This window comes from Bubalus kerabau, chromosome 11 (assembly GCF_029407905.1).
Source record: "Bubalus kerabau isolate K-KA32 ecotype Philippines breed swamp buffalo chromosome 11, PCC_UOA_SB_1v2, whole genome shotgun sequence".
NCBI lineage: Eukaryota > Metazoa > Chordata > Mammalia > Artiodactyla > Bovidae > Bubalus > Bubalus kerabau.
Window position 1 is genome coordinate 70947599 of NC_073634.1, and position 26889 is coordinate 70974487.

Below are 26889 nucleotides of genomic sequence, written 5' to 3' on the forward strand. Positions count from 1 at the left end.
GATGAAGCACAAGCTGGAATCAAGATTGCCGGAAGAAATATCAATCACCTCAGATACGCAGATGATACCACATTTATTGCAGAAAGCAAAGAAGAACTTAAGAGCATTTTGTTGAAAGTGAAAGAGGAGAGTGAAAAAGTTGGCTTAAAACTCAACATTCAGAAAACTAAGATCATGGCATCTGGTCCCATCACTTCATAGCAAATAGATGGGGAAACAGTGGAAACAGTGACAGACTTTATTTTTTGGGGTTCCAAAATCACTGCAGATGGTGACTGCAGCCATGAAATTAAAAGATGTTTGCTTCTTAGAAGAAAAGCTATGACAAACCTAGACAGCATATTAAGAAACAGAGACATTACTTTGCCAACAAAGGTCCATCCAGTCAAAGCTATGGTTTCTCCAGTAGTCATGTATGGATGTGAGAGTTGGACTATAAAGAAAGCTGAGCACTAAAAAATTGATGCTTTTGAACTGTGGTGTTAGAGAAGACTCTTGAGAGTCCCTTGGACTGCAAGGAGATCAAACCAGTCCATCCTAAAGGAAATCAGTCCTGAATATTCATTGGAAGGACTGATGCTGAAGCTGAAACTCCAATACTTTGGCCACCTTATTTGAAGAGCTGACTCATTTGAAAAGACCCTGATGCTGGGAAAGATTGAGGGCAGGAGGAGAAGGGGACAATAGAGGATGAGATGGTTGGATGGGATCACTGATTCGATGGACATGAGTTTGAGCAAGCTCCGAGAGTTGGTGATGGACAGGGAAGCTGGGCGTGCTACGGTCCCTGGGGTCACAAAGAGTTGGACATGACTGAGTGACTGAATTGAACTCAGGTTACCGTAATTTCCTATGCTTTGTTCATTCACTAATTTTTTTCATCTATTTTATATTGAATAATATGTATTTCTCTATGCCACCTCACATACATTATGCTAAGTCACTTCAGTCATGTCTGACCCTTTGCAACCCCCATGGACTGTAGCCCACCAGGCTTTCCTGTGAGATTCCCCAGGCAAGAATACTGAGTGGCTTGCCATTTCCTCCTCCAGGGAATCTTCCCAACCTAGGGATTGAACCTGCGTCTGTCTCCTGCATTGGTAGGTAGGCAAGGTCTTTACCACTAGTGCCATCTGGGAAGCCCTTATGCTGCTGCTCAGTCGCTTCAGTCGTGTCCAACTCTGTGCGACCCCATAGACAGCAGCCCATTAGGCCCCCCCGTACCTGGGATTCTCCAGGCAAGAACACTGGAGTGGGTTGCCATTTCCTTCTCCAATGCATGAAAGTGAACAGTGAAAATGAAGTCACTCAGTCGTGTCCGACTCTTAGCGACCCCATGGACTGTGGCCCACCAGGCCCCTCCGTCCATGGGATTTTCCAGGCAAGAGAGCTGGAGTGGGGTGCCATTGCCTTCTCCAGAAGCCCTTATAAATAACATCAATTTAAAAATAGCATTAATAATTTAGTAAATACATTAGAAATACTCAGGGCACCTTGATCTTAATCAGTACATTATCTCTAAGTCAGAATTCAATTAAATGGTTCCTACTGGTCACTAACCCATGTTTTTCTTGTTGACATTTTTAGTTTTTAGTATGTATTTGCAGAATCTACTAGTCTCTACTAACTTTTTATCCCTCTTACACATCAGAGTGTGTCTCACTTTAAGGCATGATGATTTCTGGTGATGCTAATCCTCACCTTCAGTATCTAGAGCTGCTATCTCCTCCTCATGATGCCCCCTCCTTCCCTCTGCCACTCCGTCAGGCTTCTGTCTCCTCCATTCCACTGCTGAAGCTCTTGTCAGGGTCACCAGGACCTTCCATGTTCGCAGATCTGACCATTGTTTCTGTACCCTCTGCCCACACCTACCTTAGCAGGCACTGACCTCTCCCTCCTTCCTCAGCCTCTGGACAACACACAGTCCTGGTTTTCCTTTTATTGGCCCCTCAAGGGCAAGTCCTTCTTGGCCATCCATTTGGGTCCTTCTCTGCTAACACTGCTGCTAGAGAGGTCTAGGCTTGTCATAGGACCCCTGTTCTTCAGTTTCTCCCCAGGTCATTTTGTCTGCTACCATCCAAACGCTGATATGTCCTAAATGTATAACTGGAGACTTGCTCTCTAGATGCACGTTGTACAACCAGCCATTCTAGACTCCATTTGGATGTTTAACAAACATCCCAAACTTAACGTTTTGAAAATAGAATTTCTAAATCCCTCTCCTCACTGCCATCTCAAATCTGGTAGTCTCCAGCTTTCCCCATCTGCGTAAATGATACCACTCTCTACTTGGCTGCTTAAGGAAATGATTTAGAGTTACATTTGCTTCTTTTCTTTCCTCACCTCCCACATCGGTCCATCAGCAAGTTCTGCCTCCTTTCCTCCAAAACATGTGCTGAGTCTTTCTGTGTCCATTTTTGCTATCTCACCCTCGTTTACCATCATATCCCTGGATCTTGGCCCAGATTCTCAACTGGTCTCTGTATCTCCATACAGTAGCCCAAGTGATCTTTTAAATATATAAATCAGATAATCTCCTCCATCCCTTTGCTAAAGACCTGCCAGTGGCTCATAACACATTTAGAATAAAATAGAAAATCCTCACTGACTTTTGTGCTCCCCTGGAAGCTCAGATGGTAGAGTCTACCTGCAGTGCGGGACACCCGGGTTTAATCCCTGGGTCAGGAAGATCCCCTGGAGAAGGAAATGGCAACCCACTCCAGTATTCTTGTCTGGAAAATCCCATGGACAGAGGAACCTGGTGGGCTACCGTCCGTGGGGTCGCAAAGAGTTAGACACTACTGAGCCACTAACACCTTTCATTTCTCACCAGCTTGTGAAGACTCTCATTCTGCCCTCGTCATGTCTCTTATTTTATTATGGAAAAGTGTAAACACATACAAAAGCAGATTGAATAATAAAAAGAACCCTTTTGTACCTATAATTATTATTAACTCATGGTCAACAATTATTATATAATCATAACTCATATAATTAATAATAGTATATTATTATTACTATTCATTCATGGTCAACCTGTTTCTTCTGTGTCTCCACTTCCCCCAACCTGTAATTTTGAAGCAAATTCCAATCATCTTATCCTCTCATCTGTAAACTCTTTCAATGTGTATAAGATTCGACTCCTAAAAAAATAAAATATAAGCACAAAGACATTATCACACCTAAAAATGTTAACATTAATTGCTTAATGGCATCAAATATCAAGTCCATGTTCAGGGCTTCCCAGGTGGCTCAGTGGTAAAGGATCTTCCTGCCAGTGCAGGAGACATGGGTTCAATCCCTGGGTCAGGGAAATTCCCTAGAGAAGGAAATGGCAATCCACTCCAGTGTTCTTGCCTGGGAAATCCCTCGGACAGAGGAGCCTGGTGAGCTATGGTCCATGGGGTCACAAAGAGTCGAACACAACTGAGCAACTGAACAGCAGCAGCAGCATGTTCTGTTACGTGTAATTGGTAGCGTTGGAATGCAAGCCTCTGGAACCAACTACCCCTCTACATTCATCACCCCACTTTTATGTAAGGTGGTATCTATTTCCCTCCCTTTCTTGGAAAAGGAACAAAGTGGCCTAAATTTGATACCCTAAATGCCGTTATGAAAAAGGAACAAATTCAAGTAGGCAAATAATATAAAAGCATCCAGCCTACTTTAAAAAAATTGTCCAATTACCTCATAAATGTCTTTTTTTTTTTTTTTTTTACTATTTGATTCAGGGTCCCAATAAGGTTTACCCGTTATTATTGAAGTGCATTTTTAATCTCTTTCAAGTTATATTTCCCCTCCATTTCTCTCTTTTCTAATTCTTCTTGCAATTTGTTTGTTAAAGAACCTAGAGCATTCATCAAGTAGTGTTGCTCATAGTCTGGATTGTGCTAATGTCAGCCCTGTTGTGTGGGCCAACATTTTCCTTCTCCTCTTCTTGATCATAAATTGGTGTTTGACCCAAGAGGCTTGATTAGATTCAGGTTTGATTTCCCACTTTCTGGGGAGACAAGATTACTTCAAAGGTAATGGTGTCACTTATCTTACCCCTCCCCAGCTTGCCCTCCAGCTCGAGTCCCACTGGCCTCTCTTCCACTCCTCCGTCAGAAGCCAGCTCCAGCTCAGGGCCTCAGCTGTTACCTCTGCCTGCGACACTTTCCCCCGGATCTTTGCATAGTCAGCTGCTTCCTGTCACTCAGACCTCAGCCTGAACGCCACTCCTCAGGGCAGCCCCTCACGACCTCTCTCTGCGCTGTAGCCCCTTTCATCTCGGGCTGCCTGGTGGAATATTTAGTTATTGGCTTCTTTACTGTCTACCTCTGGCCGAACTTGAACATCAGCTGCAAGGGAACAAGAGCCTCATCTCTCCCAGTCACTGCTGTGTCCCCGCCCCTGGACAAGTGTCTGGCCTTGGTGGGTGCTCAGCATTTGTCGTGCGAGATGCCACCGTGCTGGTAGGAAGGCGCCTCTTGGTCACATCTTTCTGTCTTTCTTTGTGCACTCAGGCAGCCAAGGGAGGCACTGTCAAAGCCGCTTCAGGCTTCAGCGCTGCCGAAGATGCCCAGACCCTGAGGAAGGCCATGAAAGGGCTTGGTAAGTGTCCACTGGCGGTGAACATCCCCTGTGTGTCCCACATCCCAGAGTCGCCCAGAGGGCGTTGTGTCCACAAGCAAATGTATGTCTCACTCTAAGAAAACACAGTGGGGACAAGGTGACTTTTCAAGACAAACTGGAAGAGAGGGCTTTTACTATAGACTTTTAAATGTGATGAACTCATTCTGGACTTCCCCAGTTAATTTCATTCCAGCATTATAAATCTATCAAATTTGAGAAATGTATTTGTCTTCTAGTTAACCCAGGCATGGATGTTGTGCCAGAAGGTTAACAAAGCATTTTGACGAATATTATGTGAATGGGTAGATACAATAATCCCGTGATACAATGAGAGCAGCTGGTGCAGTTGTTATTCTTTCCCCATTTTATAGACGGGAATCTGAGACTCAGATAAGTTATGTGATAAGATACAGAGTAAGTGGAGCTGAACCTTGAGTCACGCACAAAGAGCCCTTCTTAAGCTGGGGCCTGCCAGCTCTAAGTCCACGTTCTTTCCCTTGAGTCAGGCCCTGGGCTTCTTTGCTCCTGTGACAGGCGTGGCTGGGACAGTGCCCCCGGGCAGTGTGTAGGACTTCATGTGAGAAGGTTGTGTGTATGTGACCAGAAGGGCTTGTCTTCCAGTGCACCCACCTCTGGGAGCTCCCTAGGGCCAAGGCCTCCTTCTGGGTGGACATAGCCATGCCCGGCACTGCAGGTTCCACTGACCTAGACCCTCCCTCCAGACTTGCCTGAGTGGACATTTGGCCAGAGAAGTGCTCTCTGTTTCATACCTGCTATTTAAAATCTCCTTGAGATTTGGCTAAAGACGTTTGACCATGAGGCGTTATTTCCCAGTTTTTCTATCCACACAGAATTCATCTTGCTCAGGCCCAATACTACTAGCAGCAACAATAACCATTATTAAGGTCTACTATGTGTCAGGCACGATGTGTTGCATAGATTATGTTTTAATTCTGACAGCAGCTTGTTTTACTAATGAGAAAGTTCAGGTTTAGTGAGATCAGCTAACTTGCCCAAGGTCTCTGGGGCAGGATGTGTTTGTTAAAGTCAGGATCCTAGGCAAGTCCAGGCATTCTGACTCTGGAACTGGAGCTTAAGCCGCTGTACTATCCTGCTGCCTACCTCTGAATAGGACATTGCTTTGAATCTATCTTCTCATTTTCCCTTTTTCATAAATAAAATGGAAAAAGTACTTGGCCTACTCGTTTTTCAGGTGCATCCTAATTCTTTGGTGGATAGCAAGAGCACTGTAATTTGGAACATAGACCACATGGCATTCGGAATTTTCAGAGTCAGGAGGCATTCGATACCACCAACCGTTTCCAGTGCCTGCTGTGTGGGCCAATGCAAGAAAGACAGTCAGGAGACAAGGACCATAAACCTAATCCTGTGGTCCAATCATCCAGGGATGCTAGGCGGTAAAGGCATTCATGGAAATACAATCAGTTAGTAATATGATAGGGATGGAGGGGCACAAGATCCCATTAGGAGTCAGAGGGATCACATTTCATTTAGGGGCATCAGGCAAAACTTCTTGGAGGTTATAGAAATTGAGATGGGCCTTGGGAGATGAGTTTATTTGATAAATAGACAAGAGAGAATGTGTTTCAGGTGAATGGAGCTGCATGAGCAAAGCATGGGATGAAAGTGAGCATCGCCTTGTTTTGCATTTTAGCTGAGGCCTCAGGGAGTCAAGATAAATACATGGCTTGTGGCAGAAATGTACTGGCAAAGTAGGTGTTGTCTGATTAGGAGACTTCTGGGAAAGCAGGAGCCATAGAGGGGTCCTAGGGTACTGCTGACATGGAGGCTGACCCAGAGGCATAGCCCAGCAAACAACAAATGCCAGAATCAGGATGCTAGATGGAGGGGGTTAGGGAGACAATAACCCATAGGTTGGTATGGTAAGGAGGTTAGGAGAACAGAGTACAGTATAGTCGGGTCAAGTACAGGAATTCAAGAGCAAAGTCTCTGGATTTGGCTGCCTGTATGCTTTTATGTGGGGTCTGCCCTGGTGGCTCAGAGGTTAAAGCCTCTGCCTGCAATGCCGGAGACCTGGGTTATGTGGATATTTACAATAGTGAATGGGGTGCTATTGAGGGTCCCAAAGGCCAGACTCCAGAGCTGGTACTAAATCCAGCAGATGGTGGGGAGCCATCATGTATCCTAAGCAGAGGAAAGACACTGTGAGAGTTTGTCCTTTTAGGAAAATGAATCTGGCAGGACTCTGGAAAGACTGATTAGGAGGTAAGACTACTAGTGGTAAACTTTATAGTTATCTAAGAAGAAATCCTGAACTGGAGTGGTCCTGGTAGGGATTAAAAAGAGGGGACAGATGCAAAAAGGATTTTAGAGCTAGATTTTGCATATTCAAGAACTCTGAATGTGAAGGAAGAGAGCAGTTTAAATAATCAAAGCTATTTTGAGGATTCAAGTCTAACAGACCAGAAGGGTAGTGCCTTTCACAGAAATGGGGTAAAAAAGCAAAAGGTGATGAACCTTCTCCCCTCAGCTGAAAGAGAGTTCTGGAAAAGGGATGGTTGTATCTATTCAGTTCAGTTCAGTTGCTCAGTCATGACTGACTCTTTGTGACCCCATGGACTGCAGCACACCAGGCTTCCCTGTCCATCACCAACTCCCAGAGCTTACTCAAACTCATGTCCATCAAGTCAGTGATGCCATCCAACCATCTATCCTCTGTCATCCCCTTCCCCTCCCGCCTTCAGTCTTTCACAGCATCAGGGTCTTTTCCAGTGAATCAGTTCTTCTCACCAGGTGACCCAAAGTATTAGAGTTTCAGCTTCAGCATCAGTCCTTCCAATGAATATTCAGGACTGATTTCCTTTAGGATTGACTGGTTTGCTCTCCTTGCAATCCAAGGGACTCTCAAGAGTCTTCTCCAACACCATAGTTCAAAAGCATCAATTCTTCGGCGCTCAGGTTTCTTTATAGTCCAACTCTCACATCCATACATGACTACTGGAAAAACCATAGTGTTGACTAGATGGACCTTTGTTGGCAAAGTAATGTCTCTGCTTTTTAATATGCTGTCTAGGTTGATCATAATTTCATGGCTACAATCACCATCTGCAGTGATTTTGGAACCCCCAAAAGTAAAGTCTGTCATTGTTTCCATTGTTTCCTCATTTGCCGTGAAGTAATGGAACCAGATGCCATGATCTTAGTTGTCTGAATGTTGAGTTTTAAGCCAACTTTTTCACTCTCCTCTTTCACTTTCATCAAGAGGCTCTTAAGTTGTTCTTCACTTTCTGCCATAAGGGTGGTATCCTCTGCATATCTGAGGTTGTATCTATTATCCTCTTTAAAAAAAAAAAAAAAGAACAGAGAATAGATTCCTAAGGTATGTAAACTTAAAATTCTATAGCTTCCTCTCTACACCTCACATTTTTGTAGATCTGTAATTTTGCAAAGAATGTATGTATTTTTCATTTCTCCCTGAAATATTTAAATAGACTCTCCTCTGTAACTCATCACAACTCCCCATATAGTATAAACAATAAAAAAAATTGAACACTCACCCAACATATATGAACATCCATGTGTGACTGAGATGAGGGGCAAGTTTGAAGGATCAGAATAAAGTCTCTCTGTAAAAGCTGCTGCTGCAAAAAACAAACAAAATTTATGACATTTTTAATTTGAATTCATAGTGAAAAAGTTTGGTAGGATAATGCATCATGGGAATTCATGGGCGGTTATAAAAAGTTTCACATCAATAAAGAAGATGTGGTACATATATATGATGGAATATTGCTCAGCCACAAAAGGAACAAAATAATGCCATTTGCAGCAACATGGATGCAACTGGAAATTAACTAAGAAAGAGAAAGACAAGTAACGTATCAGTTATATGTGGAATCTAAAATATGGCACAAATGAACCTATCTACAAAACATACTTGAAGACATAGAGAACAGACTTGTGGTTGCCAAGGAGGAGGCAGGGAGAGATGGATTGGGAGTTTGGGGTTCGTAGATGCAAAAAAGTATTGCAATTTAGAACGGATAAACAACAAGGCCCTAATGTATAACACAGAGAACTATATTGAATGTCCTGTGATAAACCATAATGGAAAAGAATAATTTTTGAAATGTATATATGTGTAAAAAAAAAAAAGGAAAATGAGTTGGTTTCTATAACATTTGCACAGGGCTTCCCAGGTGGCCCAGTGGTAAAGAATTTGCCTGTCAGTGCAGGAGATGCAAGAGACGAGAGTTTCATCCCTGGCTCCGGAAGATTTCTTGGAGGAGGAAATGGCAATCCACTCCAGTATTCTTGCCTGGAAAATTCCATGGACAAAGGACCCTGACAGGCTACAGTCCATGGGGCCGCAAAGAGTTGGACATGACTGAACAACTGAGCACATACACACACACTGTGACATTTGCAACAACAAAAAGTTCAAATGACTTTTTTTTTTTTTTTCAGGAAAAAAGAGCACAAAATTCTATTTTTATTTATTGTGAACATTTCCAAAAGATAAGAAGTAGTCTACCATAAGAATCACTCAAATGAAAACTTTTAATAAAGTTAAAAAATGTTCTAATCAGAGATCAGGAAAGAGAGCTTGGAAAAGAAAAACACAATTATAGATCTTAAAAAGGAGTAGATACTATCAGCTGCCAATTTAAACCCTATGAAGTGCCAAATGGTGAATTTTGAAAATGAATTTGAACTGTTTCAAAACTCAGAGAAGATAATAAAGAGATAAAAGTGAGGAGTGAAAGGTAAGAACATGGATGATAAATATGGGTGATCCAAAGACTCTGAGAATTTCAGAGAAGGGGAAACGCGTGATCCTGGTCAACACGTACTGACTATTAGCAAGCACTGGGCATTGTGCTAAGTAACGCACTGATTTGTTTTATTTAACACTTGCAGCAGCCCTGGTAGGAAAGTACTGTGATCATGCACCTTTATAGATAAGGAAACTAAAGCTCAGAGACCTCAACTCTTTTGTCTAGTGGTAAATAACTAGTGGGGCTTCCCTGGTGCCTTGGTGGTCAAGAATCCACCTGCCAGTGCAGGAAATGCAAGAGACAAGGGATTGATCCCTGGGTCAAAAAATCCCCTGGAGGAGGAAATGGCAACCCACTCCAGTATTCTTGCCTTGAAAATTCCATGGACAGAGTAGCCTGGCGGGCTACAGTCCATAAGGTCCTGAAAGAGCTAGACATGACTTTGCAACTAAACAACAGCAACATAGAACTAAATCTAGTGTCTCTTTCCCTTCAAAATAGACAAACACTCCAAATAAGAACTTCTTTTCTTAGAAAGCTCTGTGTATGTGTTAGGGTTATGCCAGTGTCCGCAGAGGAACCCACTTTCTCATTCCTCGCTCAAATCGCGTTCCCTCCCTGTCTCCTCTCCACCAGGCACAGATGAAGATGCCATCATCAACGTCCTGGCCTATCGCAGCACGGCCCAGCGCCAGGAAATCCGGACAGCCTACAAGACCACCATCGGCAGGGTAGGCCTGTGCGGTCCGCCTTGACCAGGGATCTGTCAGGCAACAGGGAAGCAGGGACCCCTTCCTACTTGGTTCCTGAAGCAGTGGCCCTTTGTTTTGGGTTTTTAAAAATTAATTTTATATTTCTGTCTTTGGCTGTGCTGGGTCATCTTTGCTGTGTGGGCTTTTCTCTAGTTGCAGCAAGGAGGGCTTCTCTCTAGTTGTGCTTCTCACTGCAGTGGCTTTTCCTATTTTGGAGCACAGGCTCTAGAGCACCCAGGCTTCAGGAGTTACGGTTCTGGGCTCTAGAACACGGGCTCAACAGTTGTGGCACATGGGCTTAGTTGCTGCTCAGTGTTTGGGATCTTCCTGGACCAGGGATAGAAACCATGTCTCCTGCACTGGCAGGCAGATTCTATACCACCAAGCCACCAGGGAAGCCCAGACATTTGTTTTTAAAAGATGGATCTTTTGCCTTGTTTAAAGATATTCTTGAAAACAAATAGCTTCAACACGTCCTAGAGTTCCTCCACTGTCCAAAGCCAGAAGTGATTTCACGGAGCTCTTGATTCACAAATCTCAAGGCTAAGTTCAGTTTCTTCCCACACAATTTCTTGCAGGGACCTAGTTGTGGAATGGACTCACTGCCCTTACCCCGCTCTGAAGCACCAGGTGGGGCTCCGCTTCCCATGTTCCTTCCCTCAATCTGGTGGCTTCCTTTGGCCACTTGTGAACAAAGATCCTCCAAACCGATTAAAATATTAAATCCAGTTTGTTCTAAATAGGCTCTCCTAGGATTTAGGGTCTATTCTGACTCTTCTACGTAAACCCATTTGTGGCATATATTCATTCCTTTGAATGATCCTCAATTGAGGGTCACCCCCGCCAGTTATAGAATGGGGTTCTGTGTGTATGTGTGTGTGTATTTTACTGGCTTGTGCATTCAGAGGTGGTTCACTCACCATGTTTCCCTGAGGAACCCTGTCTCAGTTTCATTTCCAACAGCTCACTTACCAGAGTCATTCACCCGGTCTTATATCACTGAAAGCCTATCTGTGTGATTAGAGAATCTTTTTATTGAGTACACGTTATCAGTGAGTGCCTCCAGGTCTCAGAGTGCTGTTAACTACATGATAAGTAGTTCTGTTCCTGGATAATTTATAAAAGCTTGTCAGATGAGGCTGCTTCCCAAAGACAGGCATTAAGCTGCTGGGCAGGACGGGCCTGGCTCAGCTCTTCTGGGAAGCATCTACATGCCAACCTGGGCTGGCGCCAGCGGAGAACGAGATCCTACCCATCAGGTTGCTTGGACTGTCTTCTGGGCATTTTAAAGTCTTCTGCATCCCCAAAGAAATTTAGTGAACATGCATGTGGTGCGTGAGCTAAAGTGTAGCCACATATTTGGGGTTGATTTATTCAGCTTTAGAACTAAGCTGATCTGACAGCAGTTTGTTAAGGTGAGCAACCCTAACAGATTGACTGAATGCTAATTTATTTGTTCATTCATCTGTTTGATACATGTGGATTAACATAAAAATAGGTACAATAGATTAAAATATAGTGTTTGTGGACTCAAGTTTGTGAAAATCTGCAATCTGAACTTGAAAGCAAATCACCTCCTTACTAGTTAGTTGATCTTAAACAGGTTCTTAAACTCCCTGACATGTAGGAGGAAATGTGACTATAAATGTGTTTAGAATTTGGTCCTTTGTCCAAGTAATTATTACGTTTCTTTTTAACAATTGAGCCTTAAGAATTAATCATGAATGATTACAAGAATGCAACTAAATGCCTATTTAGAAGAATAGTAGAAAAATAGAAACAGGGTATTGATTAAAGAAATTGTATTATGTCTACATATAGAAATTTCTGTAGCTGTTAAAAATATTGTAGGTAAATACTGACTTGGAAATATATTCAGGGTGTGTTCATAAGTGAGCAAACACACTGATCTCAGGACCCCTTTGCCTTCTTAAATTATTGAAGACTTTTTGTTTTTGCTGGTTACATCTATTAATATTGACCATATTAGAAATTAACACTGAGGATATTTAAAAATAAACATCTGTTAACTTATTTTAAAAACAATAAAAACTCATTGCATGCTAGCAAAAATAACAATTTCAGGAAAAATAGCTTTATATTCCAAAACAAAAAAAGTAGTAGTGAGATGATTGGCGTTGTTTTACATTTTCAAATCTCTTTCAGTTCAGTTCAGTTCAGTCGCTCAGTCGTGTCTGACTCATTGCGACCCCATGAATCGCAGCATGCCAGGCCTCCCTGTCCATCACCAACTCCCGGAGTTCACCCAAACTCATGTCCATTGAGTTGGTGATGCCATCTCATCCTCTGTCGTCTCCTTCTCCTCCTGCCCCCAATCCCTCCCAGCATCAGGGTCTTTTCCAGTGAGTCAACCCTTCTCATGAGGTAGCCAAAATATTGGAGTTTCAGCTTTAGCATCAGTCCTTCCAATGAACACCCAGGACTGATCTTCTTTAGGATGGACTGGTTGGATCTCCTTGCAGTCCAAGGGACTCTCAAGAGTCTTCTCCAACACCACAGTTCAAAAGCATCAATTTTTCAGTGCTCAGCTTTCTTCACAGTCCAACTCTCACATCTATACATGACCACTGGAAAAACCATAGCCTTGACTAGACGGACCTTTGTTGGCAAAGTAACGTCTCTGCTGGTGTCTGCTTAATGCAAGACAGCTGGATTCTCATATGTGCTTCTGCATTCACCTTGTTGCGATACCTGGTGTTGGTTACAGTAGGAAGAAAACCTGGTCTTGTACAGATAGGTAGTTGGGAAGGGGAGGAGTATTTTCATAACCTTTTCACATAACTGTGGATCTGTAGACATGTTGAGCAGGCTTTGGAAAGCTCCACTGGACAGCTGTAAGGTGATGAGGGTGTAATGTCAGATCCCAACGTCTTAGTGTTCTTCTGAAGTTGGTTTCGAGGACGTGAGCCCCCTGAGAGGGTCTTGGAGACCTCAGGCATCCCTGGACGTCACCGAGGGCAGCTGGTTTCTGTTACTGGAGCAGCTAAGCGGAGCACTTCCTTGTCTCCCAGGACCTGTTGGACGACTTGAAGTCAGAACTGAGTGGCAACTTCGAGCAGGTGATCCTGGGGATGATGACACCCACGGTGCTGTACGATGTGCAGGAGCTGCGAAAGGCCATGAAGGTTCGTGCTCCTCTCCTCCTGCTCTTGGGGCTGGGGGTGCAAAGGCGGACTGCCGCCGGGCTTTCTCAAAAAGCCGTGATAGAGGCCTGAGAGTGTGGAGGAGGAGGGTGTAGGGGAAGGATTTTCCTTCATTTAAGACGACTTGAAAACAGGACATTACAGTCTAGCAACTGTAGCTTCAAAGTTGTTTCCCCAAAAGTTAAGAAATTCTTTCTTCCCTGTGGCCCACTGGGGAGTGATTATACTTGTGGTTGTTGTGTAACTCCAGACAATTTCTTGCCATATTAGCTCCTTTTTTGAGATATGGAACTTTTGACTGACACCGTGAGGGCCTCTTGGGCTGCTGTAAGCTCAGAACCTGCCAAGAGTTCTCAGCCTCCCAAGATGCTAGAGCTACTGTGCCCTACGCCAGGCTCTGCTGATTTTTAGCAACCAAGTACAAAATTCAATTATGACTGCCCTCCTCCCTCACATCAATGAATACTCAGGCTCATGGAAGGTTCTGGGCTAGTCACTGGGAAACAGAGATAATAGCCTTTGCCAGAAGAAGACTCTGCCCTTCAAAGGAAAAGTACAGGGGAGACCAAGGCAAGACAAAACCCCCAGAGGGTAGAAACTATTCCTAACCAACACCCAAAAACAGCTCATGAAATGTTTGTTATGACTAATGAACATGTTGGAATCTGGATAAGAAAGTTAAAAATGAGCAAATCCTATTGCTGGAACTAGGTGAGTTGTCTTTATTCTCTGCAGATTTCTGGTTGTATTCCTCCTGTGTCTGGGACTCAACTTGGTAACCTGACTCATAACACCCTCTCCTCTGGCTTTTACATTTAGGGAGCTGGCACGGATGAGGGCTGCTTGATTGAGATCCTGGCCTCCCGGACGCCTGAGGAGATCCGGCGCATAAACCAGACCTACCAGCTGCGTATGTAGCATCCTCAGGGGCCTTGGTGGAGGCCCTGTCCTCTGAGAAATAGACTGGAGCGGGAGGTTACCCACTGAAACACTGACCACGAGGGAGCCTCAGCTACAAGCTCCGCTGTCAGGCAGATCCCTATTGATCCAAATGACTGTTGGCTTTTCGAGACTTCTCAGGTGTACCTGCCTCTCTTCTTAGGCTATCCAGTGAAGTGTTTACTACCCTGAAAGCTGAAAAGCTGTTCTTTAGTATCAAGCAGAAATCAAAGGTGTTTATTCAAATGTGGTGGTACCATTGAATCTTAGCTTTCCAGGGAGTGCCCTGGAGGAGCAGGCTCCTCAATGTCTTACCTTCAGACTAGGCTGTAGGTCCCGCAGCCACCTCCAGTGGCAAGACTCCCCTCTTAAAAATCTCCAGAGGAGCCTTTGAAAGAGGCATGCCTTTTTGACCTAAGAATATAATAAAACATGTCCAAAGGTTCAGGTCCCACAGTGTCATCTATATTAGCTTAAAATGTCCAGCAGAGTGGCTAAACAAAATTTGGCACATCCATACAACATAATCATCAAAATGTATATCGGAGGACGTTATTAAATTACAATGAGTGGTATGGTATATGGATAAGGGAAAAAGACAAATCATAAAATGAGATGCTGTGATCCCATTTCTTAAAGAAACAAAAATAATATGTGATGTGGGGAAAATGAGGAAGGATATTCACCAAAATGTTATCAGTGATTATTTCTGGGTGATTAGATGAGGTTTTATTCACCGCCTCCCCGCGTCCCCGCCGCCCCTCTGCCCCCGCCACTTCATTTAACTCATTCAGTTTTTCCTAAGTTTTCTGTAATAAATGTACAGTTCAGAAGAAAGAAAACAAAACAGTAAGAGTTTTTTGGTAGGTGTTCAGAGTGGGAGATTCGAAACCTGGGAGTCTGGTTCTAGCGTTGACTGCCTGTGGTCTTCGCCCTGCGGACAGCCCGCTGCTTGTCCCCAGACACAGGTTCAGAAGCTCCGCCCTGTTTGCCTTTCCTCATGCTGTTTAACCAGCTCTCTGTGTCACTGCAAACCACATTCAGGATAGATCCCTAGAGAGTAGGAACCACGAAAGAGGGGATCACAGCCCTGCCTTCTCAACCCCCAATGTAAGCAACAAGAGCATCTTGTCTCTGCTCTAATCATCAACTTCTCTTGACCATTTTACCAAGACTTTAGTTTTTCATCAGCTGTGTATGGGCTGAAGATGAGCTGCTTCAGTAATCAGGCTGGTCCAGGAGAGGACGGAAGACTCTGGGGTGTGACCCGGTGCTGGGCAGAGATCTTCACTCTGATGTCACTAATTTGACTCTCTTGCTAGAATATGGGCGGAGCCTTGAAGATGATATTCGCTCTGACACGTCATTCATGTTCCAGCGCGTGCTGGTGTCTCTGTCCGCTGTGAGTTGCTCCCACCTTTGATGGGGGTGGGGGGGCGGATTTATTGAGATGTTCACTCTCTACCTGCTCTTCCAGCCTTTCTCAACCTTTCAACCTCCCAAATGGGAATTTTTCCCTGTGTTTTTCTGAAGCCTCTCTGTTATTTTATATTCTCTCCTTTAAGACTCTAGCTAGTCATGCATCCCCATTTTTTCTCATTTATACATACAAGCACTTAATATATGCCAGACAATCATTACTCAGTGCATTGAAAGTTAGGAATGTGGTTAAAAGGCAGTCTTGGGCTTTAAGAATTTATATTGTCAGAAGGGGATCTAGCAGGCCCATGTGTTGCTATAATAAAAGCATGAAAGTATGTGCCAAAAGAGAGGCACAGAGTAGAAGAAAGGTTCAAGGAGAGATTTTGGTTGCCAAAGCAAAGAAAAGGCTTCATGGCAGAGGTGCTGGCTGAGAGAGGACTAGGAGGGTTGCTGGAATTTCAAGAGGCACAGGTGTGTGGGGGTACATTCCAGGCAGAAAGAACAGTGAGGACAAGACAAGGCATCAGGAAACACGGAGCGGGTTCAGGGAACAGTTGGCTGAGCCACTGGACTAGTAATTCTAGGAGTCAGGTGAGAAAATGAACCAGGGTCCCATGTTGGGGAGAGTTTGTGCTTTTTTCTGGAGAGCTGTGGGGAGCCTCTGAAGGTTTTGGAGCAGTCGAGTGATGTGATTGGAACTTCTTAGAAGAGTAATGTTATAGCGGTGTGTCCGATGAATTGAACCAGAGGAGGGGAGCCCAGGCAGGAGGTTACCTTGGTATTCCAGATATTGTGAAGAAAGCAGGTCTGGGCCAGTGTGGGGGCAGGGATGCCAGAAAAGAGAGATGGATTTACAAGCATTTCACACAACTTCACAATTTTATCTTTAGGCCTGACCTCCTTCCAGAGTGTGAGACTCTCATTTCTCACTGCCTTTTCCCTGTTTCCTTGTGGATATTTTGCCATCACCTCTGTCCACTGAGCCCTCCTAAACTATGCTTGAACTCATTTTGCCTCCAAAGCAGCTCTTCTTCCTCCCTCATCTTTTTCTATTACTGTTGTTTCTGTTTTTCCAACAACCAAGGCAGAAGCCTGGAAAGCATCTCCAACTCCCACCTTGCTATGTCTCTGATGTTTACTTAATAATGCCAAACCTGCTTTTCTCTTCCTTTTATTTTTTTATTTTGGCTGTGCTGGGTCCTCTCTGTGGTGTGGAGCTCTTTGTTGTGGCATGCTGTCTTTCTGTAGTTGCAGTGTGCGGGCTTCCCTAGGTGTGGCATGGGGCCTAGAGCACACAAGCTCAGTAGTTGTGGCACTCGGGCTTAGTTGCTTCGCAGCATGTGGGATGTTAGTTCCCCAACCAGGGATCGAACCTGAGTCCCCTGCTTTGGAATGCAGATTCTTAACCAGTGGACCACCAGGGAAGTCCCAACCAGCCTGCTTTTCTTCCTTCCTACCCATTTTTTCTTTTCCTCCCAGATTTACCACTGCAGAGCCATGTCTAGATTGTAGCATATTGGAATAGCCTAGTGATAAAATAGTGTAACAAACCAGAGAAAAGTAGCCCATTTTGCCATACTTTGGCATTCCTCTACCCTTCAGTCCTGCCCTCCTGGTGTTGGTGAGGGACAGGGCACTTTCGGGTGCTCCTCAGGCCCCCACTGTTGGCCCCAGAGTCTCTTGATTCTCCTCTTTTCCCAGCCTGTGTGGCAGAGTTGATCAGCATAAAGTTGTCAGTTAGGGAGACTTAAGTCAGCTGGCTGGGAAGACATGGGAGTGGAGGGAGAGGAGGAAAAAGGGGGGTATGGTCCTGGAAGGAGCTCTCACCAGGCCATATTTGTCCTCCTGCTCCTTCAGCTGTCAGAGACACCCACACAGCATCAGGGAGCCACACCAGGCTTGCCCTCTGTTTGATCAGGTCAGAGCCATGGGAGTAATGCAAACACATTTGAGGACATCTGCCCTTTCTCCCTAAGCTACACTCATGCCCCTTCTGTCTAATTACCCTGTCCTTGGGTTCCCAGACATTCTGTCTTATCAGAGCACCCAAATCTTCTTGGGTCCTCTCTCAATCTCTGTGGTTTGTTTTTCTCATCCTCAGGGAGGCAGGGATGAAAGCAATTATCTGGATGATGCTCTCATGAGACAGGATGCCCAGGTTAGTAGAACTGCAGCTTCTTTCTTCTCTTTTGCCAATAAGACAGGCCGAGTTGGTGGACATCTTCTTATATTTCAAGGAATATTGGCCAGGCTGGAATTTGTTATGAAAAAAGATTCGCACAGGTGCCTTTAATAGCAGAAGTTTCTTGCAGAGATACCTGGGGCTTGGGGCTGGCTTAGGGCATCAGTATAAAAGCATTCCTGGGTTCCAGATTTTCTAACATTGGGACCATGGTGTGGCTGCCCCCACAGAATCACAGAGTGTCTTCTGAATCACTAGGAGATAAAGGGACCTGCCTATGCTTTGTTGACCTCATCTTTTTACTTCCCCAAAGAGAACATTTAATACAACCTATGTAAAATGGGTAAAACTAATACCAAACCCTAAGAGACAGTTGCTTCCCTGGTATCCAGCCCGCTGATGGCTGCCCTGAAACCAACTAATGGTATTTTTACTGTGACCAGATAACACTAAACATAATAACTAATAAAACCTAGTAAGGACCTGGTTTTGTCCTTACCAGGGGCCAAACACTGTTCAAAACTCTTTACATGAAGTATGTCATTGAATCCTTAAAATAACCCTGTGAACTAAGTATTGCTATTCCTATGTTATGGACAAGGAAATTGAGGCTCAGAGAAGTCAATATCTTGCTCAAGTTCCCATAGATAATAAATGACAGAACTGGGATTTGAACCGATGCAATTTGGATCTAGACTTTGTTAACCAGTATATGACCTTAGAGAGAGATTTGTCCTATACAGGATGAGGGGCAGAGGATAAGATGTTTTAGATCACATCACTGACTCAATGGACCTGAATTTGAGCGAACTCCAGGAGATAGTGGAGAAGAGCCGAGACTGACATGCTACACTTCATGGGGTTGCAAAGAGTCAGACACAATTTAACAACTGAACAACAATGAAGCACTCAGAATTGTATGGGAAAGAACCTTTTGCTTTCACTAGAAGTGAAAGGAGTATACGAGTCCTAAGAGTTCTGAAGACTCAGGGAAGCCCATCCCGTAAAGAGATACAGGAAATTGCCTTCAATCCAGAAGCTTTGAGGAAGGAGAAGGTATTAAAACTCTCAGATGCTTATGTGAATTTCAGCTACCTCTAGGAGAACATTTGGGGGCATGCTGGAAGGAACCTCCATGGCCCAGGTGAATCCTGAATTTAGTTTTTTTAATTAACTTATTTATTTTAATTGGAGGCTAATTACTTTACAGTATTATAGTGGTTTGTGCCATACATTGTCATGAATCAGCCATGGGTGTACATGTGTTCCCCATTCTGAATCCCTCTCCCACCTCCCTCCCCATCCCATCCCTCAGGGTCATCCTGTCTTATGCATTGAACCTGGACTGGTGATCTGTTTCACATATGATAATATACATGTTTCAATGCTATTCTCTCAAATCATCCCACCCTCGCCTGCTCCCACAGAGTCCAAAAGACTGTTCTTTACATCTGTGTCTCTTTTGCTGTCTCGCATATAGGGTCATCATTACCATCTTTCTAAATTCCATATATATGCGTTAGTACACTGTATTGGTGTTTTTCTTTCTGACTTCATTCTGTATAATAGGCTCCAGTTTCATCCACCTCATTAGAACTGATTCAAATGAATTCTTTTTAATGGCTGAGTAATATTCCATTGTCTATATATACCACAGCTTTCTTATCCTGAATCCTGAATTTAAATGAAGAGTTAGTGAGCAATTTATTCCTGAAACATTATATCCATTGTCACTTTTTTTGTGGGTTTGCCAGGTGCTAGGCATTGTGCTAACTACTTTAAATTTTTTCCTTATAATAAATCTATGAAGTAGATATTACTTCTGTTTTGTAGTCTAGGAGACTGATTCTCAGATTTAAATAACTTGTATAAGATTACATAACTTATGGAATTGGGCTCTTTGACTCTAGGTCTGTATGATTTTTTAAAACCATGCAATTCATATTACAAAGCTACAGTAATCAAAAGAGTGTGGTATTGGCATTAAAACAGACATACAGATCAATGGAATAGAAGAGAAATCTGAGAAATAAACCTACACATGTATGGTCAATTAACTTATGAAAAAGGAGCCAAGAATATACAAGGGCAAAAGATAGTCTCTTCAATAAATTTTGTTGGGAAAACTGAATAGCCCTAAGCAAAAGAATGAACCAGAACTGACTACCTTACTCCATACACAACAATTCACTCACAATGAATTAATGACTTCAAAGTAAGACCTGAAACCATAAAGTTCCTAGAAGAAAACATAGGTGATAGGCTGCCTTACATAGGTCTTAGCAATTATTTTTTTAATCTGATGCTGAAAGCTAAAGCAACAAAAGTAAAAATAAACAAGTAGGACTGTATCAAACTAAAAAGCTTCTGCACAGCAAAAGAAACAAACCATCAACAAAATGAAAAGGCAGCCTATTCAATGAGAGAAAATATTTGCAAATCATATATCTGATAAAAAGTTAATATCTAAAATATGAAAAGAACCTGTACAACTTAATAGAAGTAACCAAACAATGCAGTTTTAAAATGGGCAGAAGATCTGAATAGACATTTTTCCAAAGACATCCAGATGTCCAACAGACACATGAAATGATGCTCAACATCACTAGTCATCAGGGAAATAAATGCAAGTCAAAACCACAATGAGATATCAGCTCACTCCTGTCAGAATGGCTGTCATCAAAAAGACAACAAACAGCAAGTGTTGGCAAGGATGTGAAGAAAAGGCAACCTTTGTTCACTGTTGGTGGGAATGTAAATTGGTGCAGCCACTATGGAAAACAGTATGGAGTTTCCTCAAACAAAATAAAAATAGAACTACTTCATGATCCAGCAGTTTCACTTCTTCTATCTGCCCCTCAAAAATGAAAACACTGACTCAAAAAGACATATGTACCACCTAATTCATAGGAGTATTATTTACAATAGCCAAGAAATAGAAACAACCTAAGAACCCATCAGTAGATGAATGAAAGAAATGATTGTGTATATGTACAGTAGAAGAATGCTCTCTAGCCATAAAAAGAATGAAATCTTACCATGTGCAAAAATGTGGATGGATCTAGAGACCTATATGCTACCTGAAATAAGCCAGAAAGAAAAAGACAAATACTATATAATCTCACTTACATGTGGAGTTGAAACAACAACCAAGGAAAAATCAAGCTTATAGATATGGAGAACAGACTGGTGGTTGCCAGAGGCAGGGGTGGAGGTGGGCAAAATGGGTGAAGGAGGCCAAAAAGTACAGGCTCTGTTATGAAATAAAGAAGTCATGAGGGTGTAATGTACAGCATGGCAACTACAGTTAATAATACTGGGGGCTTCCCTGGCGGTCCAGTGCTTAAGACTCTACTTTCACTGCAGCAGCCACAAGTTTGATCCCTGGTCGGGGAGCTAAGATCCTGCATGCTGCACAGTGCTGCCAAAAGTAAATAAATAAAATTGTGTTAAAAAAACAATAATGCTATATTGCATACTTGAAAGTTCCAAAGAGAAGAGATCTTAAGAGTCCTTATCATAAGAAAAAATACTTTGTAATTATATATGGTACTAGATGGTAACTAGACTCATTGTGGGGGTCATTTTACAATGTATACAAATATAAAATTATTATGTTCTACACCTGAAACTAACATAATGTTATATGTCAATTATACCTAATTTTTAAAAAACACAACAAACCATGCAGTTCAACAAATACTTGGGAGTTCTTCAAGGAGCATAGTTCTCCTTGGAAGTGACCAGGTGAAAAGGTGCTTAACAACAAATATGGGCTGGGGGAAGTTGGAAGGACCAGAACTCATTTTTCTGTGTCCTCCAAGTCTTACAACGAAACAAGGAATTTAAGAACTACTCTCCAAGGTTTCCACTCTTCTTCCAAAATAAAACAGGAAGAAAATCTGGTCAGCCTTTGTTCTTTAAGGTACATCAGCAAAGGGACATTTGGGTATTATGGAACTGGATTTTGGGGCAAGTAAATGAGTTTGTGATGAAAAGACTTACCAGGACAGGTGAAATTAGGTAGTAATTTATTATCAAAGGTAGACAATTTTAAATATAGAGAAGCTAAATGTCTAATTTTATCAATTCTTGAGATGAAAACTGCACTCAAGGAAATACAGGTAATGTTCAGAATTCCTACTTGAAAAAGAAATTTATAATGTACTAAAAGCACATTGAAAATGCCCTTCAGAGCTTTTGTTAGAATATGGCACATATTTGATTCCCTTTGAAAAACAAACCAGGAAATACAAAAATAGAAATCTGCATCAAAACTGGAAACCATGCCAGATGGGCAGCAAAGCTGGGCCAAGGATGCAGGAGTTATTCCTTCCCCAGAAAAGAGGTTCACACACACACACACTGCCCCCAATGGAAATAGACAGAGTGGCTTCCTGCAAATGGGGAGACTCCTCAGGGAAGACTTGGGCTGTGTCTCAGCCGCCTCCACTGAACTTGCAGCAAGTCCTCCTGATTGAAATTCATCCAGATGAAAAGTGAGGAGCTCAAAGAAGAATCCATTGCACCGTGTTCTGTGGAGAAAACCAGGTCTAGATAAACTGTTTATCATTTCAAGATCAAAGATCATGAATATCCACTAATCTCAACTCAAATACTATGTGGCCCATGAAGAAACTGGGGCCCAAAGGGAAGCAAACAGGGGCTCACTTTAAGGAAGAGACAGATTTCAGATCGCTCTGGATCCTGACATACGTAAGAGAATGACAGATTTTAATTAACTAAACAAGAGCTTTAAAAAAAAAAAAAAAAAAGATGCAATGACAAAATAAAGGAGCTGAAAATGGAGCCGCATGAAAACAAGCAGAGATAAAGAGAAGGCTAGATGAGTGGAGGGGAAGTGTTCTTAGAAACAAAGAAATGAGACTTCCTGGTGGTCCAGTGGTTAAGAATCTGCCTTCCAGTGCAGGGGACTCAGGTTCAGTCCCTGGTGGGAAACTAAAATCCCTCATGCCCAGGGGCACCGTGACTATTGACCTTTGTGCTCTAGAGCCCGTGTGTCACAACTAAGACCCGATGCAGCCAAAAATAAATAAACATTCTAAAAAGAAACAAGGAAAGACAGAATAAACATTTATTAGAAGCGGCACTGTTCAGAAAGGACACTGCACAAAACAGTCATTGTTGTCAAAGACAATGCTGAAAATACCTCCAATTTTCAGGAGAAAAAAGACAATCACATAAGATGAGGACTATAGAGGAAAGACAGTGGAGATTAGAATCTCAACAAGAAGGGTATGGACAGACTTGCCCTAATGTATAGTTAAATGTACAATAAATGTACAAATGAATTAAAGCATGTGGTCCTGGTGTAAGATAGGGAGAAGTCAATGGGATAATTAGAAAGTCTAAGAGCAGAACCAAGCCTATGTGAGAATATACAGAAATACATACAGAATATATGCATTTCCAGTCAGTGAAGAAAGCACAGGTTACTCAGTGGAGTTGGAAAAATTGGCTAACCATTTGGGCAACAATAAAGTTAGATCCCGACTTTCACCTGACAGCATAATTAATTCCAAATAGATTGAAGTTTTTAGCATAAATAAAGTAAGCCATAAAGGTAGTATAAAAAAGTTAAATATTCTTTTTTAAATGTGGGACTGGGAAAGGATTTTGTATGCATTTTCTCTTAAGATAGAAACCATTAAGGAAAAGGATTGGTAGTTTGGCTAAATTTTAAAAAGAAAGAATTGTTTTACCAAACAATACTACAAACAAAATTAAAAATCAAATGTTAGAATGGGGAGAAATTTCACCCTATGTATAGTAAGCTTAATATGAAAATATATAAGTAAACTACAGTTTCAATACTGTTACTGAAACATTCATATTTGTTCTGAATAAGAATGCCCCATTTCTTTAAAAAAAAAAAAAAACAACATTGGACATTAGCAGACAACTCAAAAAAAAAAAAGAAAAGAAAAATAGAAATGGCAAATACACCAAAAAAATGACCAACCTCACTGCTACTGCTAAGTCACTTCAGTCGTGTCTGACTCTGTGCGACCCCATAGACTGCAGCCCACCAGGCTCCCCCATCCCTGGGATTCTCCAGGCAAGAACACTGGAGTGGGTTGCCATTTCCTTCTCCAATGCATGGAAGTGAAAAGTGAAAGTGAAGTCGCTCCGTCGTGTCCGACTCCAGCGACCCCATGGACTGCAGCCCACCAGGCTCCTCCATCCATGGGATTTTCCAGGCAAGAGTACTGGAGTGGGGTGCCATTAAGATACCATTTTCTACTCATAACTAAAACTTTACCCTTTTCAAGTTAGTTTTTCTGGTATTTTACAAAAGTATCATTCTGTGGCAGATGGAAAGTTCCATGTTTGCCACATGTTCCAGTTACAATTGCTGTGTAACGAACCACCTCAAACTTATAATGTCAGAGGTCTTAGCTGGGAAGACTTGAACAGCTAGAGGTGGCTCAAATGGCTGGGGGCAGGAGTCTCCATCACTTGTGTCTGGCGTCTGGGCTATGAACCGGGGCTCACCTCAGGCTTCGAAAAGGTCTCCTACCTGTGGCCTCTTCCGGTGGCGTGGGCCTCCCAGAGCATGACGGCTGCCTTTCAAGAGGGACCACATAGAAATCCAGCATTCCATGAGAACCAGAGCTGCCTGACCTTTATGACCTAGCCTCAGAAATCAGTGTCACTGCCATTGTATTGATTGAAGCAGTCACAAGCCTGCTGAGAACCAAATTTGAAAAACACTGAATTAGATAAACCTTTTGTGCCCTCCCAGCTTTAAAATTCCACAGTCCTCTCTATGGGAAAAAGAATCTAGAAAAGAGTGTATATATGTATAACTTATTCATTTTGCTAAACACCTGAAATTAACACAACATTGTAAATCAATTGTAAAATGATAAAATTCCATGGTTTTTTATGAGAACTGACTGAACTGAGAACTGACTCTTTAATCATGTGGCAGCAGAGAGGAAGGTGAAGAAACAGCTGAGTAGATGGAGGTAAGCCCAAGGAGCGACAAAATGTATCCGTGAAGGGTATTTTGAGAAATTTAACAAGCCAGCTGCTGGTTATAAATGAATAGTGGGGAGAGAAGCCACGTGCCACTAGAGAGAAGTAAATCACGGGTTATTCTAGAGTGGTGGTGTCCAGTAGAACTTTCTTTAATGTTGAAAATGTTCTACACCTTCTGTGTCTAGTGTGGGTAGCCACTAGCCACACGTGACCACTGAGCACTTGACGTGTGGCTAGTATGGCCGGGGGGTTGAATTTTAAATTTTCTGTAGTTAATTAAAATTCAAATAGCCACATGTGGTTAGTGGCTACCATATGGAACAGCCTGAGTCTAAGCATTCCTTTTGGGTCTTAAACCAAAGTCTGCATGTTTGCTCTGACTCTCCGGGAGATATCATAGAGTTCCATTAGTCTTATACCTAAGGAAAAATCCTGAGTCATTTCCACTCACTGCCAACACCACTTCTACCCCTGTCACCAGGAAAATAAGCCAACTCCCACTCTTTGAAGTTCTGGAAATATTTACAGATGTTCTGGCACCTTCTCTGTTGTGTTTTAAACTCGTGCTTTGTTTGGCTTCAGGACCTGTATGAGGCTGGAGAGAAGAAATGGGGGACAGATGAGGTGAAATTTCTAACTGTTCTCTGTTCTCGGAATCGAAATCATCTGTTGCATGGTAAGGCACTTGCTTTTTTTTTCTAAAGAAACTATTTGAAAGATAGTGAAAATGATATTACCCGTAACTGATAAACTTTTTTCCTTTACTTGGTGCAAAGACCTAATTATACTGAACTGTCTTAAATGTCTTAGCTTGGAAATTGTTGAGTGCAATGATATGCGTGAGAGTCAATTGCTGGAAGATTAATTATGAGTAATTAGCAGATATGTTCATAGAAGTTTGGCATTCCAGTTTGTAGGAAACTCACTTCCATAGTCAATCTTTTTTTCTAAAGTAGCTCCATTTAAATTTAATTATATAAGACAAAATCTTTAGTACATCAACAAGTATTAAAATAGAAATATTGGTTGACATGTATTCCTATTTAACATCCAAGTTGTAAAAGCTAATAGAAGTAATTTCCTTAGGGGGTATGTTGCAGAAGATGAAGAGTGGATAATTTCAAATTTCGTTTCCTATGTGTAAAGTTTCTGTTTTGCTTCTGATAGTGCTAGTCTTTGTAATGTACTTTTGAGTTCTTTGGGGAAAAGGCACTATACAGTTGTAGAATATTTGTTGTCTGGTTTATTTTCTTCCTGTAAACAGTGATAAAGGTTTAGTAAGATATTTCATCTTTTATATAAGCTCTCTAGGTCTTTATGCTATATCCTAATTTTATAAACTCATCATGCCCTTATAATCACTCACACTTTACAAAACTGGTAAGAAATTTGAGGCGAATGAGTTTGCTAAATTGAAAACTTTAAAAAATAATTGAAAATTACAATATATTTGAAAGTTGCAATTATTTCAGGTATTCCACACTGACAGTAAGTGATTATTCCAGTTATTAAATGTCATGAACTATCATCAGATGCAGGGCTTCCCAGGTGGCTCAGAAAGAATCCACCCGCCAAGGTAGGAGACCCAGGTTCAATTCTTGGGTCAGGAAGATGCTCTGGAGAAGGGAATGACAGCCCACTCCAGTATTCTTGCCTGGTGAATCTTCACGGACAGAGGAGCCAAGCATGCCACAGTCCATGGGGTTGCAAAGAGTCAGACACGACTGAGCACACAAGCATCATTAGATGCACCAACTTCTGATTCAGCTCCCTATTTTTTTGCCTTCCCTTGCCTGATTATTAATAAAGTACATCTCCCCCTGGTGATACTTTTCAGGAACTGCATGTCCTCAGAAGTGGATTTAATGCAAATATTAATATATTTTTAACAATTTCGCTTCTAGGCACAAGTCAGTGGTGTAACTTGTGCTTGTAAGCCACTGGAAGGAAATCTTTTAAGCATTATTTGAACCAAGAAAACATCATAGTTTTCTTACCAACCAACAATAGTGAGGATTCATAATAACTAAAATTTTGTTAATTCTCTATCT

General features: G+C 42.3%; 1 protein-coding gene across 3 annotated transcripts in view; it reads left to right on the forward strand.

Moving 5' to 3' along the window:
• Positions 1–26889, forward strand: part of ANXA4 (annexin A4) — an 81334-nt gene that overhangs the window by 36684 nt on the left and 17761 nt on the right. For all 3 annotated transcript variants that reach the window (XM_055540542.1, XM_055540544.1, XM_055540543.1), the window contains exons 3-9: positions 4506–4593; positions 10011–10105; positions 13159–13272; positions 14110–14200; positions 15552–15631; positions 17753–17809; positions 25421–25514. In XM_055540542.1, the coding sequence (XP_055396517.1) occupies positions 4506–4593; positions 10011–10105; positions 13159–13272; positions 14110–14200; positions 15552–15631; positions 17753–17809; positions 25421–25514 (619 nt within the window). The remainder of the gene's footprint in view (positions 1–4505; positions 4594–10010; positions 10106–13158; positions 13273–14109; positions 14201–15551; positions 15632–17752; positions 17810–25420; positions 25515–26889) is intronic.